The sequence below is a fragment of the Oenanthe melanoleuca genome, chromosome 25, assembly GCF_029582105.1.
Source record: "Oenanthe melanoleuca isolate GR-GAL-2019-014 chromosome 25, OMel1.0, whole genome shotgun sequence".
In the NCBI taxonomy this organism is placed as follows: domain Eukaryota; kingdom Metazoa; phylum Chordata; class Aves; order Passeriformes; family Muscicapidae; genus Oenanthe; species Oenanthe melanoleuca.
The window spans coordinates 2,219,573-2,236,487 of NC_079358.1; the positions used below are offsets into that span (position 1 = coordinate 2,219,573).

The 16,915-nt window shown below is 45.7% G+C and overlaps 1 protein-coding gene across 7 annotated transcripts in view; it reads right to left on the reverse strand.

The window, feature by feature from the left end:
* CGN (cingulin) overlaps positions 1-16,915 on the reverse strand; it is a 38,480-nt gene that overhangs the window by 20,297 nt on the left and 1,268 nt on the right. For 5 of the 7 annotated variants that reach the window (XM_056510911.1, XM_056510912.1, XM_056510910.1 and 2 more), the window contains exons 2-7: positions 8,907-10,331; positions 7,923-8,014; positions 7,222-7,288; positions 6,191-6,282; positions 3,511-3,643; positions 609-1,130 (exon numbers count right to left, since the gene is read on the reverse strand). In XM_056510911.1, coding sequence (XP_056366886.1) covers positions 609-1,130; positions 3,511-3,643; positions 6,191-6,282; positions 7,222-7,288; positions 7,923-8,014; positions 8,907-10,328 — 2,328 coding nt within the window. In that variant the 5' untranslated portion in view covers positions 10,329-10,331. Of the gene's footprint in view, positions 1-608; positions 1,131-3,510; positions 3,644-6,190; positions 6,283-7,221; positions 7,289-7,922; positions 8,015-8,906; positions 10,332-13,220; positions 13,451-16,915 lie in introns of those variants that run through there. The other 2 variants (XM_056510913.1, XM_056510909.1) reach the window with 2 other exon arrangements.

Consider the following 16,915-nt stretch of genomic DNA (forward strand, 5'->3'; position numbering starts at 1 on the left):
CCCAACTCCATTCCCATTCCCATTCCCGAGCCCATTCCTGTCATTCCCAGAATTCCCAAAATTCCCGGAATTCCCAGAATTCCCGACTTCCACGCTCCTCTCCAGCTGCCCCTAGATCCTTGACCTCAATTTAGAATTCCCAACCCAATCCCAAAATTCCCAACTCCATTCCCAGCATTCCTGATGCCATTCCCGACCCCATTCCTGTCATTCCTGTCATTCCTGTCATTCATTCCCAAAATTCCCAAAATTCCCAGAATTCCCGGAATTCCTGACTTCCACGCTCCTCTCCAGCTGCTCCCACATCCTTGACCTCATCTTGGAATTCCCAACCCAATCCCAAAATTCCCAACTCCATTCCCATCATTCCCATTCCCATTCCTGTTATTCCCAGAATTCCCAGAATTCCCAAAATTCCTGGAATTCCCGACCTCCATGTCCCTCTCCAGCCTCCCCCAGATCCTTGACCTCAATTTAGAATTCCCAACCCAATCCCAAAATTCCCAACTCCATTCCCAGCATTCTTGCTCCCATTCCGGGAACTCCAGACCCCATTCCTGCCATTCCCAAAATTCCCAAAAATTCCTGGAATTCCCAGAATTCCCGACCTCCAAACTCCTCTCCAGCTGCCCCCGGCTCCTCTCCAGCTCCCCCCGCAGCCGCTCCAGGTCGGAATCGTGCGCGGCCACCTCGGCCTGCAGCGCCCCCCGCAGGGCGCCCAGCTCGCGCTCCAGGCGCCGCCGCGCGGCCACCGCCACGTCCAGCTGGGAATGGAGATCCTGGAGATCCTGGGAATTGGGAAAAATGGGAAATTTGGGAAAATGGGAAATTTGGGATGTGGGAAATGGGGTCATGGCAACCTCGGCCTGCAGCGCCCCCCGCAGGGCGCCCAGCTCGCGCTCCAGGCGCCGCCGCGCGGCCACCGCCACGTCCAGCTGGGAATGGAGATCCTGGAGATCCTGGGAATTGGGAAAAATGGGAAATTTGGGAAAATGGGAAATTTGGGATGTGGGAAATGGGGTCATGGCAACCTCGGCCTGCAGCGCCCCCCGCAGGGCGCCCAGCTCGCGCTCCAGGCGCCGCCGCGCGGCCACCGCCACGTCCAGCTGGGAATGGAGATCCTGGAGATCCTGGGAATCGGGAAAAATGGGAAAAAAAATGGGGAAAATGGGAAATTTGGGATGTGGGAAATGGGGTTATCGCCCCACGGCCACCTCGGCCTGCAGCGCCCCCCGCAGGCGCCGCCGCGCGGCCACAGCCACGTCCAGCTGGGAATGGAGATCCTGGAGATCCTGGGAATCGGGAAAAGTGGGAAAAATGGGAAAAGCTGGGACTTGAGAAATGGGAAAATTGGGATTTGGAAAACGGGAAAATTGGGAAAAATAGGAAAATTGGGAAAAATGGGAAAATTGGGTTTGGGAAATGAGGTCATCGCCCCACAGCAGAGTCCAGGCGCCGCCGCGCGGCCACCGCCACGTCCAGCTGGGAATGGAGATCCTGGAGGTCCTGGGAATTGGGAAAAATAATGGGAAAAATGGGAAATTTGGGAAAATGGGAAATTTGGGATGTGGGAAATGGGGTCTTGGCGACCTCAGCCTGCAGCGCCCCCCGCAGGCGCCACCGTGCAGCCACCACCGTGTCCAGCTGGGAATGGAGATCCTGGGAATTGGGAAAAATGAGAAAAATAATGGGAAAAATGGGAAATTTGGGAAAATGGGAAATTTGGGATGTGGGAAATGGGGTCATGGCCCCACGGCCACCTCGGCCTGCAGCGCCCCCTGCAGGCGCCACCGCGGAGCCACTGCAGTGTCCAGCTGGGAATGGAGATCCTGGGAATTGGGAAAAATGGGAAAAATAATGGGAAAAATGGGAAATTTGGGAAAATGGGAAATTTGGGATTGGAGAAATGGGGTTATCACCCTATGGACACCTCAGCCTGCAGCGCCCCCCGCAGGCGTCACCGCGCAGCCACAGCCACGTCCAGCTGGGAATGGAGATCCTGGAGGTCCTGGGAATTGGGAAAAGTGGGGAAAATGGGAAAAGCTGGGACTTGAGAAATGGGAAAATTGGGATTTGGGAAACGGGAAAATTGGGAAAAATGGGAAAATTGGGTTTGGGAAATGAGGTCATCACCCCACGGCCGAGTCCAGGTGCCGCCGCGCGGCCACCGCCACGCCCAGCTGGGAACGGAGATACTGGAGATCCTGGGAATTGGGAAAAATGGGAAAAATAATGGGGAAAATGGGAAAAATGGGAAAAATGGGAAAATGGGAAAAATGGGAAAAATGGGAAAAATGGGAAATTTGGGATGTGGGAAATGGGGTCATCACCCCACGGCCACCTTGGCCCCCCGCAGGTGCCAACACGCAGCCACCACCGTATCCAGCTGGGAATGGAGATCCTGGAGGTCCTGGGAATTGGGAAAATTGGGATTTGGGATTGGGGAAATTGGGATTTGGGATGTGGGAAATGAGGTCATCACCCCATGGCACAGTCCAGGTGATCCCAGCACTCCTGGAGATCCTGGGAATTGGGAAAAGTGGGGAAAATGGGAAAAGCTGGGACTTGAGAAATGGGAAAATTGGGATTTGGAAAACGGGAAAATTGGGAAAAATGGGAAAATTGGATTGGAGAAATGGGGTCATCGCCCCACGGCACAGTCCAGGTGATCCCAGCATTCCTGGAGATCCTGGGAATTGGAAAATTGGGATGTGGGAAATAGGAAAAATGGGATTTGGGGCAGTGGAAATGCCAAAGAAATGGGAAAATTGGGAAAGTTGGGAAAATTGGAGAATTGGGAAATGGGAAAATTGGGATTTGGGAAAAAAGGTCATCACCCCATGGCTGAGTCCAGCTGATCCTAGAGATGCTGGGAATATGGGAAAAGTGGGAGTTGGGAAATGGGAAATTGGGATTTCAGAAATGGGAAATGTTGGGAAAATGGGAAAAGTTGGGATTTGGGAAAAATGGGAGAAGCTGGGACTTGAGAAATGGGGAAATTGGGACTTGGGGGAGTGGAAATGCCAGAGAAATGGGGAAATTGGGATTTGGGAAATGGGAAAATTGAGATTTGGGAAATGGGAAAAATTGGGATTTGGGAAATTGGGATTTGGGAAATGGGGTCATCACCCCATGGCTGAGTCCAGGTGATCCCGGCACTCCTGGAGATCCTGGGAACTGGGAAAACTGGGAAATGAGAAAATGGGATTTGGGGTTGAGGTCATGAGCCCAAAACTGCCTCAAGTTCCTGGGAAGGGGAAAAATTGGGAAAATGGGAAAAGTCAGGAGAAACTGAGATTTGGAAAAGTGGAAAATTAGGATTTAGGAAATGGGAAAATCGGGATTTTTGGGGGGGTGGGAACACCAGGAAAATGGGAAAAGTTGGGATTTGGGAAAAATTGGGATTTGGGAAATGGGGTCATCACCCCACAGCCGAGTCCAGCTGATCCTAGAGATCCTGGGAATTTGGGAAAATTGGGAAATTGGGGTTGGGGTTGGTTTTTAGGGTACCTGGTAGAGCTCCTGAGCGTCGGGGTCACTCTTGGGGTCACTCCTGGGCTCGTGGCTCGTGGCCAGCAGCTGCTCCTCCAGCTGGCCCAGCCGTGCCTCCAGCTGCTCCTTGGCGGCCTGGAGCTCACCCAGCCTGGGCAGCGAGGGGTTAACGGGGGAGAGAAAGGGTTAATGGGGGAAAGAAAGGGGTAATGGGGGAAAGAAAGGGTTAATGGGGTTTTTTGGGGGGAGATTTAAGGGTTAATGGGGAAACTAAAGGGTTAATGGGGTGTTTCTGGTTGAAATTAAAGGGTTAATGGGGTTTTTTGGGGGGAATTAAAGGGTTAATGGGGAAATTAAAGGGTTAATGGGGTTTTTTGGGGGAAAATTAAGGGTTAATGGGGAAATTAAAGGGTTAATGGGGTGTTTGGGGGGAGGATTAAGGGTTAATGGGGAAACTAAAGGGTTAATGGGGAAACTAAAGGGTTAATGGGGTGTTTTGGGTTGAAATTAAAGGGTTAATGGGGAAATTAAAGGGTTAATGGGGTTTTTTGGGGGAGAATTAAGGGTTAATGAGGAAATTAAAGGGTTAATGGGGTTTTTTGGGGGAATTAAAGGGTTAATGGGGAAATTAAAGGGTTAATGGGGGTTTTTGGGGGAGAATTAAGGGTTAATGGGGAAATTAAAGGGTTAATGGGGTTTTTTGGGAGGAATTAAAGGGTTAATGGGGAAATTAAAGGGTTAATGGGGGTTTTTGGGGGAGAATTAAGGGTTAATGGGGAAATTAAAGGGTTAATGGGGAAATTAAAGGGTTAATGGGGTTTTTTGGGGGGAATTAAAGGGTTAATGGGGAAATTAAAGGGTTAATGGGTTTTTTGGGAGAATTAAGGGTTAATGGGGAAATTAAAGGGTTAATGGTGTTTTTTGGGGGAATTAAAGGGTTAATGGGGAAAATAAAGGGTTAATGGGGGTTTTTGGGGGAGAATTAAGGGTTAATGGGGAAATTAAAGGGTTAATGGGGTTTTTTGGGAGGAATTAAAGGGTTAATGGGGAAACTAAAGGGTTAATGGGGTGTTTGGGGAAAATTAAGGGTTAATGGGGAAATTAAAGGATTAATGGGGTTTTTTGGGGGGAATTAAAGGGTTAATGGGGAAATTAAAGGGTTAATGGGGTTTTTTGGGGGAAATTAAAGGTTAATGGGGAAATTAAAGAGTTAATAGGGAAATTAAAGGGTTAATGGGTTTTTTTGGGGGGAGGATTAAGGGTTAATGGGGAAATTAAAGGGTTAATGGGGTGTTTTGGGTTGAAATTAAAGGGTTAATGGGGAAATTAAAGGGTTAATGGGGTTTTTTGGGGGAATTAAAGGGTTAATGGGGAAATTAAAGGGTTAATGGGGATTTTTGGGGGGAATTAAAGGGTTAATGGGGAAATTAAAGGGTTAATGGGTTTTTTGGGGAAAATTAAGGGTTAATGGGGAAATTAAAGGGTTAATGGGGTTTTTTGGGGGAATTAAAGGGTTAATGGGGAAACTAAAGGGTTAATGGGGTGTTTGGGGGGAAAATTAAGGGTTAATGGGGAAATTAAAGGGTTAATGGGGAAATTAAAGGGTTAATGGGGTGTTTGGGGGAATTAAAGGGTTAATGGGGAAATTAAAGGGTTAATGGGGTTTTTGGGCCCCAAACCCCAAAAGGGACAAAGGGGAACCCACAGGGACCCCAAACCCCTTTAGGTGACCCCAAACCCTTTAGGTGACCCCAAACCCCTTTGGGTGACCCCAAACCCCTTTAGGTGACCCCAAACTCCTTTGAGTTACCCCAAACCCTTTTAGGTGACCCCAAACCCTTTTGGGGTGACCCCAAACCCTTTAGGGTGACCCCAAACCCTTTTAGGTGCCCCCAAACCACTTTAGGATGACCCCAAACCCTTTTGGGTGACCCCAAACCCTTTTTAGATGACCCCAAACCCCTTTTGGGTTACCCCAAACCCCTTTAGGTGACCCCAAACCCCTTTAGGATGACCCCAAACCCCTTTAGGTGACCCCAAACTCCTTTGAGTTACCCCAAACCCTTTTAGGTGCCCCCAAACCACTTTAGGATGACCCCAAACCCTTTTGGGTGACCCCAAACCCTTTTGGGGTGACCCCAAACCCTTTTAGGATGACCCCAAACTCCTTTGGGGTGACCCCAAACCCCTTTAGGGTGACCCCAAACTCCTTTGGGGTGACCCCAAACCCCTTTAGGATGACTCCAAACCCCTTTTGGTGACCCCAAACTCCTTTGGGGTGACCCCAAACCCCTTTAGGATGCCCCCAAACCCCTTTAGGTGACCCCAAACCCTTTTTAGATGACCCCAAACCCTTTTGGGTGACCCCAAACCCCTTTAGGTGACCCCAAACCCTTTTGGGGTGACCCCAAACCCCTTTAAGGTGACCCCAAACCCTTTTAGGTGCCCCCAAACACTTTTGGGGTGACCCCAAACCCCTTTAGGTGACCCCAAACCCTTTTGGGGTGACCCCAAACCCCTTTAGGTGACCCCAAACCACTTTAGGATGACCCCAAACCCTTTGGGGTGACCCCAAACCCCTTTAGGATGACCCCAAACCCCTTTTGTTGACCCCAAACCCTTTTGGGGTGCCCCCAAACCCCTTTAGGTGACCCCAAACCCCTTTAGGTGACCCCAAATTTTGGGGTGCCCCCATTACTGGGCCTGGCTCCGCTGCAGCTCCTGGGATTTCCTGTCCAGGGCTCCGCGCAGGATTTGGGATTGGGGCGAGTCCGGAGCCCCCACGGAATTCTGGAAAATTCGGGGACATTCAGCCCTAAAATCCCAAATTTGCCCCAAATTCATCCCAAATCCCAAACCCCAAACCCATCCCAAATCCCAAATCCATTCCAAATCCCAAATCCACCCCAAATCCATCCCAAACCCCCAATCCCAAACCCCAAATCCCAAATATCAAATCCCAAACCCCAAATTCCAAATCACAAATCACAAAACCCAAGTTCATCCCAAATCCCAAATCCCAAAGCCCAAATTTATCACAAACTCATCCCAAATCCCAAATTAATCCCAAATCTGAAATTAATTCCAAAGCCCAAACCCCAAATCCTGGAATTTTTGGGATCCCCAAACTCCAAACCCCAAATCCCAAACCCCAAATCCATCCCAAATCCCACCCAAGTCCCAAATCCATTCCAAATCCCAAATCCACCCCAAATCCATCCCAAACCCCAAATCCCAATAATCACAAATCACAAATTTGCCCCAAATTCATCCCAAATCCCAAAGCCCAAAACCCAAATTTGTCACAAACTCATCCCAAATCCCAAATTAATCCCAAATCTGAAATTAATTCCAAAGCCCAAACCCCAAATCCTGGAATTTTTGGGATCCCCAAACCCCAAACCCCAAATCCCAAACCCCAAATCCATCCCAAATCCCACCCAAGTCCCAAATCCATTCCAAATCCCAAATCCACCCCAAACCCCAAACCCATCCCAAACCCCAAATCCCAAATCTACAAATCACAAACCCCAAATTCATCCCAAATCCCAAAGCCCAAATTTATCACAAACTCATCCCAAATCCCAAATTAATCCCAAATCTGAAATTAATTCCAAACCCCAAACCCCAAATCCTGGAATTTTTGGGATCCCCAAATCCCAAATCCCAAATCCCAAAACCAGCCCAAATAATCTCAGGAATTTTGGGATTCCCAAATTTGCCCCTCACCAGCTCCTGGAATTTCTGCAGCAGCCTCGAGGTTTTTCTCTTCAGGGAAATCTCGCTCTCGGAGCTCCTGGAAGAAAATTTGGGGGAAAATTTGGGAATTTTGGGATCAGGGAATTTTAGGGGAATTTTTAGGGGAATTTTAGGGGAATTTTTAGGGGAATTTTAGGGGTTTTAAGGGAATTTAGGGTGATTTTGGGAGGATTTTTAGGGGGATTTTGTGGGAATTTTTGTAGGGTTTTGGGGGGATTTGGGAAGGGGAATTTTTTGGGGGGATTTGAGGAGTTTTAGGGAAATTTATGGGGATTTTGGGCGGATTTTTAGGGGAATTTTCTGGGAATTTTTGTGGGGATTTTGGGGGAATTTTTACGGGGGTTTTTAGGGGAATTTTATGGGGTTTTAAGGGAATTTAAGGGGATTTGGGGGGGATTTTTAGGGAATTTTTGTGGGGATTTTGTGGGATTTGGGAGGGGGAATTTTTCTGGTGGATTTGAGGAGATTTTAGGGGAATTCTGTGGGAATTTTTGTGGGGATTTTGGGGGGATTTCGTGGGGTTTTAGGGGGATTTTCGGCCAATTTTGGGCGGAATTTTATGGGGTTTTTAATGGAATTTTATGGGAATTTTGTGGATTTTGGTGTCTTGAGGAGGTTTTGATATTTTTTGGGATATTTTTGGGATATTTTGGGGGTTTTTTGGGGCTCACCCCTCCCTGAGGATGCTGTAGATCAGCTCCGTGGGGTTTTCGCCACCCCCCAATTCCCGCTGGTCCCGCAGCAGGTCCGGGGTGGATTTCAGCTCCAGGAGGGAAGAAAAATCCTCAATTCCAATTTAAAAAAAAAACCCAAATCCCACATCCCAGAGGGAAAAACCACAGATTTATAGGGAACACCACAATTTTATAGGGGAAAATCCCAATTTTATAGGGAAAAATCCCAATTTTATAGGGAAAAATCCAAGTTCTATAATAAAAAAATCCAATTATATAGAAAAAAACCTCAAATTTTATAGAAAAAAAATTATATTAAAAAGCCTCTTTTTTTTTAAGGAAAACCCCCATTTATTTATTTTTTTTTTTTTTTGGAAAAACCTTGGGGGATTTTTTTAGGAAAACCCCCAAATTTCATAAGAAAACTCCCAAATTTTTTTAGGAAAAAAACCCTTTTTTTTAAGGAAAAATCCTAATTTTTGTATCAAACCCCCCATTTTTATATCAAACCCCAATTTTAAAATAAAACTTCCAACTTTTACAGGGAAAAAACCCCAATTTTTTTAGGAAAGACGCCCCAAATTTCATCGGAAAACCCCCTTTTTTTAGGGGAAAAAAACCCCAAATTTTTTAGAAAAAAACCAGCAAATTTTTTAGGAAAAATCCCCAAAATTTTACAGGAAAACCTCCCCAAATTTCATAGGAAAAACCCCAATTTTTATATATAAAAAAACCCCAAATTTTTTACAAAAAAAACCACCAAATTTTTTAGGAAAAATCCCCAAAATTTTACAGGAAAACCTCCCCAAATTTCATAGGAAAAACCCCAAATTTTATATAAAAACCCCCAAATTTATAGCAAAAGTCACAATTTTTATATCAAACCCCCCATTTTTATATCAAACCCCCACTTTTTAATAAAAACCCCAAATTTTTAGGGAAAAAAACCCAATTTTTTAATTAAACCCCCAATTTTTTTACCTGCATCTCCACGTTTTTCTCCTCCACATCCCCAAACCCGCCGGGAATTTGGGGCGGAATTTTGGGAATTTGGGATTCCCGCGAATCCAAACTCTGCGAACGTTTCCTGGGAGCGGCCGCGGGGCCGCGGAGCCTCCGGGCTCCCCGAAAATTCCCGGAATTCCCAGAGTCGAATTTGGAAATCAGGGAATCCACCGAGCCCAGCGGCTCCGTGTCCACGTCCCCCGGAATTCCCGGAAATTTTTCGGGAATTTTTTCCCGGGTTTTTCCCGCGAGGTCGCCGTGGGATTGGGATCGGCGAAGCTCCTCCGAGGATTTGGGATTTTCCAGGCGTCGATCCCAAGATTTCGGGGCGTCCTGGGATCTTCTCGAGTCCTGATCCGAAAATTTCGGGATTCCTCGGGATCCTCCTGAATCCTGATCCGAAAATTTCGGGATCCCTCGGAATTTTCCCCCGTCCTGCTCCCGGGATTTGGGATTTTCCAGGCGTTGATCCGAAGATTTCGGGATCCTCCCAGAAGTTTCCTCATCCCAGGATTTTGGGATCCCTCGGGATCTTCCCTCAGCTAAAAATTTGAGGACTCTCGGCCCTTCCCCATCCCAAAATTCTTCTCCCCCTGCAGATCCCCCCTGGTGGCTCCGGGTTGGGACATTTGGGGTCGTTTCGGGAGAATTTGGGGCCATTTCGGGGCTCCAGGCTCTGAAATTTGGGGCCACTTCAGGAGGATTTGGGGCCACTTCAGAATTCCAGGTTGTGACATTCGGGGCCGTTTTGGGGCTCCCAGCTCTGAGATTTGGGGCCATTTTGGGTGGATTTGGGGCCATTTCACCTGTGACATTCGGGGCCGTTTTGGGGCTCCCAGCTCTGAGATTTGGGGCCATTTTGGGTGGATTTGGGGCCATTTCAGGACCCCTTGCTCTGAAACTCGTGGCCATTCCAGGGACGTTCGTGGCCATTTCGGGACTCCCAACTCTGGGATTCGGGGCCATTTTTGGGCTCCTCCCTGGGACATTCGGGGCCACTTCGGGTGGATTTGTGACCACTTCACCTGTGACATTTGTGGCCAATTTGGGGCTCCTCCTTGCCACATCTGTGACCATTTCATGAGAATTTTTCACCGTTCCATGAGAACTTTTCCCCGTTTCAAAACCGCCGCTTCCACAATTCGCCGCCGTTTCGGGACTCCCACCTCTGACGCCCGGGGCCGTTTCGGGGCTCCCCGCTTTGATCTGAACCCCAAAACTTTCTCCACCCCCTTGGCCGCTGTTGAGGACCACGAAGGGCTGCCCAGCGATGCCCTGGACCCTCACGGCCACCCCGTAGGAGCCGCCCCTGGCCCGCGGCGCTCGCTGCCCGCCCGCCTCGCCCAGGTCGCTGATGAACCGGATCTGCACGCCGTGGTCCAGAGCCTTCTCCGCCATGGCCTGCGGGAAATCAGGGAAAAATCAGGGAAAAATTAAGGAAAAACTGGGAATTGGGATTTTTCACCCTTTTTTCCCCATTTTTTCCCCCTTTTTTTTACCGTTTTCCTGCAGTTTTTCACCATTTTTTTGCGGTTTTCCCCCTCTTTTCCCGTAGTTTTCCTCTATTTTTTTTTCACCATTTTTAAACGGTTTCCCCCTTTTTTATGGTGGTTTTTCCCTTGGTTTTTCCCTTTTTTTCCCTTTTTTTAGCGTTTTCCTGAAGTTTTTCACCATTTTTTTGCGTTTTTTTCCTCCTTTTTTTTTGCGGTTTTCCCCTCTTTTCCCGTAGTTTTCCTCTATTTTTTTTTCACCATTTTTAAACGGTTTCCCCCATTTTTTATGGTGGTTTTTCCCTTGGTTTTTCCCTTTTTTCCCCTTTTTTTACCATTTTCCTGCAGTTTTTCACCATTTTTTTGCGGTTTTTTCCTCCTTTTTTTTGAAATTCTTCCCCTCGGTTTTCCCCTCTTTTCCCTGTAGTTTTCCTCTATTTTTTCTCACCATTTTTAAACGGTTTCCCCCTTTTTTATGGTGGTTTTTCCCTTGGTTTTCCCCTTTTTTCCCCATTTTTTCCCCCTTTTTTAACCGTTTTCCTGCAGTTTTTCACCATTTTTTTGCGGTTTTCCCCCTCTTTTCCCGTAGTTTTCCTCTATTTTTTTTTCACCATTTTTAAACGGTTTCCCCCATTTTCTGGTGGTTTTTCCCTTGGTTTTTCCCTTTTTTACCCTTTTTTTAGCGTTTTCCTGCAGTTTTTCACCATTTTTTTGCGGTTTTTTCCTCCTTTTTTTTTTGAGAGTTTTCCCCTCTTTTCGCGTAGTTTTCCTCTATTTTTTTCACCATTTTTAAACGGTTTCCCCCTTTTTTATGGTGGTTTTTCCCTTTTTTCCCTTGGTTATTCCCATTTTTCCCTTGGTTTTTCCCTTTTTTCCCCATTTTTTCCCCCTTTTTTTACCGTTTTCCCACAGTTTTTCACCTTTTTTTTTGCGTTTTTTTTCCTCCTTTTTTCTGAAATTCTTCCCCTCGGTTTCCCCTCTTTTCCCCATAATTTTCCTCTATTTTTTTCACCATTTTTAAATGGTTTCCCCCTTTTTTTATGGTGGTTTTTCCCTTTTTTCCCTTGGTTTTTTCCTTGGCTTTTCCCTTTTTCCAAATCCCACAAAACTGAGGAAGAATCAGGATCTGGATCCATCCCATAAAATCCCATAAAAACCAGGAAAAAAACATTTTAGGATCTGGATCCATCCCAAATACTTCCAGGAGCAGGTGGAGAATCCACAGGGAGGGGGAGGGAACGAGGCTGGGATGGATCCCAAAAATCCCAAAATCCCAGATGGCTCCGGACCCCCCCGGGAGTGGGGGAAGGGCTGGAAAATCCTAAAATCTGGGAGAGGATTTGGATATTCCCAAAAAATTTGGGAGAGGATTTGGAAATTCCCAAAAATCCGGGAGAGGATTTGGATTTCTTCCAGAATTTCGGGGGATTTTCCTGGAAAACTGGAAGGAAAAAAAGCAGGAAAATGGGAATTTTGGGGTTAAAAATGCAGAATTCCAGGAATTTTTGGGGGCTAAAAATAATCAGGAAAGTGGGAATTTTGGAGCTAAAAAATGGGGGGGAAAGCAGGAAAATGGAATTTAGGGGCTGAAAAACGGGAAAAAGCAGAAAAATGGGAATTTTAGGGTTAAAAAATGCAGAATTCTGGGAATTTGGGGACTAAATAATGGGAAAAAAAGGCAGGAAAATGGGAATTTTTGAGGCTAAAAATTGGGGAAAATCAGGAAAAGGGAATTTGGGGTCTAAATATTGGGAAAAAAGCAGGAAAATGGGGATTTTCTGGCTGAAAAAATGAGAAAAAAGCAGGAAAATGGGAATTTTAGGGTTAAAAATTCCAGATTTCTGGGAATTTTTGTGGCTAAAATTTGTGAAAAAAATCAGGAAAATGGGAATTTGAGGGTTAAAAAATGCAGAATTCCGGGAATTTTGGGGCTGGCCAGGAGCCCAGGAAGCACAAAGAGCCTTTGTGGCCCCGACCCAGAAAAAGTTGTTTTGTAATTCCCAGAAAAAAAATCAAAACAGGGAAAAAAAAAAAAAACAAACAAACCCGGAGCTGCTTTTCTGAGATTTTTTTTCCCCATTTTAAAAATTTTCCTGAAGGATGAAAATGGAATTTTGGGAATGAAAAAAAAAAAAAGGAAAATTGAGATGGGAAATGGGAGGGAATGAAGGGAAAAAATCCCAAATTATCCCAAAATATTCCTGGAGTTGCTGGGTTTGGATTTTCTCGATATTTTGGGTGTTCCCAGGGAGGTTTTGCCAAAATTCTGTTTTGTTTTCCTGAAGAATTCCCGAATTATTCCAAATTAATGATCTCAAATTATTATAAATTAATTACTCCAAATAATCCCAAATTTTCCCAGAACTATCTCCAAATATCCCAAATTATCACAAATTAATTATCCCAAATGATCCCAAATTATCAGAAAATAATTATCCCAAAATTTTGCAAATGATCCCAAAAAATCCCAAATTTCCCCAAACCAATAATCCCAAATTTCCCCAAATTAATTATCCAAATTTTTCCCGAATGATCCCAAATTTTCCCAAATATCCCAAATTTCCACTCATTAATTATCCCAAATTTCCCCAAATTAATCACCCCAAACTTTCCCAAACTAATTATCCCAAGCTCATTATCCCAAGTTATCCCAAATTCATTATCCCAAATTTCCCCAAATTAATTATCCCAAATCCAAATTATCCCAAATTTCCCCAAATTAATTATCCCAAACTCATTATCCCAAATTACCCCAAACCAATTATCCCAAATTACCCCAAACTAATTAATCCCTAATTACCCCAAACAATCCCAGGTCGGTTTTTTTCCCCTCGGGGCCGATTTTTTTTGGGATCTTTCCCAAATTTCCGCCCCCGGCTCCTCCCCCGGGGGCTCCTTTGGGGTCAAAGTCCGGGAATTTGGAGCCGCCCCAAAATCCGGGAGCGGCTTTTCCGGATTTTCCGGTTTTTTCTGGGAACCGAAACCGGAGCAGGGGCGGGGCCAGCGAGCTCCAGGGGGATGGGAATGGGGATTTCCCCAAATTTATTATCCTAAATATCCCAAATTAATTATCCCAAAAGAATTATCCCAAATTTCCCAAAATTAATTAACCCAAAACTCTGGAAAAAGGGTCGGGAATGGGGATTTCCCCAAATTTATTATCCCAAATTATTCCCAAATATCCCAAATTAATTATCCCAAAAGAATTATCCCAAATTTCCCAAAATTAATTCACCCAAAACTCTGGAAAAAGGGTCGGGAATGGGAATTTTCCCAAATTTATTATCCCAAATTTCCCCAAATTAATTTTCCCAAATTGTTCCCAAATTATCCCGAATGAATTATCCCAAATGATCCCAAATTTATCCCAAATTATTCCCAAATATCCCAAATGAATTATACCAAATTTATCCCAAATTTTCCCAAACTAATTATCCCAAATGAGCCTAAATTTATCCCAAGTTATCCCGAATGAATTATCCCAAATTTATCCCAAAATTATTCCCAATTATCCCAAATGAATGATCCCAATTTTCCCCAAATTAATTATCCTAAAACTCCAGAAAAAGGGTTGGCAGTGGGATTTTTTTCATGGAAAAATTTGAAAGTATGGAAAAAATGGAAATTGGAAAATACAGAAAATTTTACAGAATCATCAACCCCAAATCCAGGGAACTCTACCCCAAAATCCTGGGAAATCTTCAACTCCAAATCCTGGAAATTGACCCCAAATCCTAGAAAATTGATCCCAAATCCAGGAAATCGACCCCAAATTTAGGGAAATCTTCAACCCCAAATCCTGGGAAATCGATCCTAAATCCTGGAAATTCAACCCCAAATCCTGGGAACACGACTGGAAATTAATCCCAAATCCTGGAAATTCAACCTCAAATTCTGGGAAATCAACCAGAAATCGACCCCAAATCCCAGGAAATCAATCCCAAATACCTGAAAATCGACCCCAAATCCCAGGAAATCAATTCCAAATCCCAGGAAATCGACCTCAAATACCTGAAAATCGACCCCAAATCCCACGAAATCAACCCGAAATCCCAGGAAATCGACCCCAAATCCCAGGAAATCAAACAGAAATCCTGAGAAATTGAACCCAAATCCTCGGAAATTGACCCTAGATCCAGGAAATTGATCCCAAATCCTGGAAATTCAACCCAAAATCCTGGGAAATCAACAGGAAATCGACCCCAAATCCCAGGAAATCAATCCCAAATACCTGAAAATCGACCCCAAATCTCAGGAAATCGACCCCAAATCCCAGGAAATCCACCCCAAATCCCAGGAAATCAATCCCAAATACCTGAAAATCGACCCCAAATCCCAGGAAATCAATCCCAAATCCCTGAAAATCGACCCCAAATCCCAGGAAATCAATCCCAAATCCCAGGAAATCAATCCCAAATCCCAGGAAATCAATCCCAAATCCCGGGAAATCGACCCCAAATCCCAGGAAATCGACCCCAAATCCCAGGAAATCAATCCCAAATCCCAGGAAATCAATCCCAAATCCCAGGAAATCGACCCCAAATCCCAGGAAATCGACCCCAAATCCCAGGAAATCGACCCCAAATCCCAGGAAATCAATCCCAAATCCCTGAAAATCGACCCCAAATCCCAGGAAATCGACCCCAAATCCCAGGAAATCAATCCCAAATCCCTGAAAATCGACCCCAAATCCCAGGAAATCGACCCCAAATCCCAGGAAATCAATCCCAAATCCCAGGAAATCGACCCCAAATCCCAGGAAATCCCGATCCCGCCCCGTCCCGCCCCCCCGCCGGGATCCGGTGTCGGGTTCCGGGGAAATGGAGCCGCGGAACCGGAGCCGCCGGATCAAATTCCCGAGGCGGGAGCGCGGAAAAACCTCGGAATAACCGGGAATGATTCCAGTCCCAGTCCTTGGGATAACTGGGAATGATCCCAATTCTTTTGGATAACTGGGAATGATCCCATTGGGACAATCAGGAATGATCCCATTAATTGGGATAACTGGGAATGATCCCATTGGGATAACCGAGAATGATCCCATTTTTTGGGGGATAACCAGGGATGATCCCATTGGGATAACTGGGAATGATCCCATTAATTGGATTAACTGGGAATGATCTCATTAATTGGATTAACTGGGAATAATTCCAATCCTCAGGAAAATCAGGAATGATTCCGTTGGGATAACTGGAAATGATTCCAATCCTCAGGAAAACCAGGAATGATCCCATTAACTGGGATAACTGGGAATGATCCCATTGGGATAACTGGGAATGATTCCAGTCCTTTGGGATAACTGGGAATGATCCCATTAATTGGATTAACTGGGAATGATTCCAATCCTCAGGAAAACCAGGAATGATTCCGTTGGGACAACTAGGAATGATCCCATTAATTGGGATAAACAGGAAAGATCCCATTAATTGGATTAGCTGGGAATGATCCCATTAATTGGATTAACTGGGAATGATTCCAATCCTCAGGAAAACCAGGAATGATTCCGTTGGGATAACTGGAAATGATCCCATTGGGATAACTGGGAATGATCCTGATCCTTTGGGATAATCAGGAATGATCCCATTCCCCAGACCCTAAAATCCCTGCGGGGTTTGGGGTTGCTCTGGGTTTGCCTTGAATTCCATCCTGGATTTCATCCCAAAATTCTCCACCTCGAGGATTTCATCCCAAATCCAATCCTGAATTTCCCCTCCAAATCCCAATTCTCCACCTTGAGGAATTTGCCCCAAATTCAATCCCAAATTTCCCACCCCAAGGAGTCTGCCCCAAATCCAATCCCAAATTTCATTGCAAATTCCATCCCAGAGGAATTGATCCCTAATTTCCCCCCAAATCCCAATTCCCCACCCCAAGGAATTCACCCCAAATCTGATCCCAAATTTCTCCCCTCCAGGAATTCCAACCCCAATCCCAAAAAGCCGCAGGGAAAAGTGGAAACCCCAAATCCTGGATTTTTCCCCCAAATTCCACCCCCAAGGAATTCACCCCAAATTCAATCCCGAACTTTTCCCATCTCCCTAACCCCAAAAAGCCGCAGGGAAAAGAAAAAAAAAAAACCCCAAATCCTGTGCACAAAACCCCAAATCGTGCCCACAAAACCCCAAATCCTGCGCACAAAACCCCAAATCCTGCCCACGGGACAGGGAATTCCAAAGGAATTCCAAAGAAATTCCGATCCCAAACCGGTCTGACCGGTCTGGGAACGCCCGGAGCGATCCCATAAAACCCGCCCCAAACAAAAGGGGACAAAAGGGACAAAATCCCTCGGATTTGGGATTCCCTGGATTTGGGATTGATCCCACAAAACCCTGAACAAAAGGGGACAAAAAGGACAAACTCCTTTGGATTTGGGATTCCCTGGGTTTGGGATCATTTGGGTCCTCCCTCAAAGGGACAGCAGGACTCTATAAAGGGACACTGGGACCCTATAAAGTGACATTGGGACCCCATAAAGTGACACTGGGTGTCCCACAG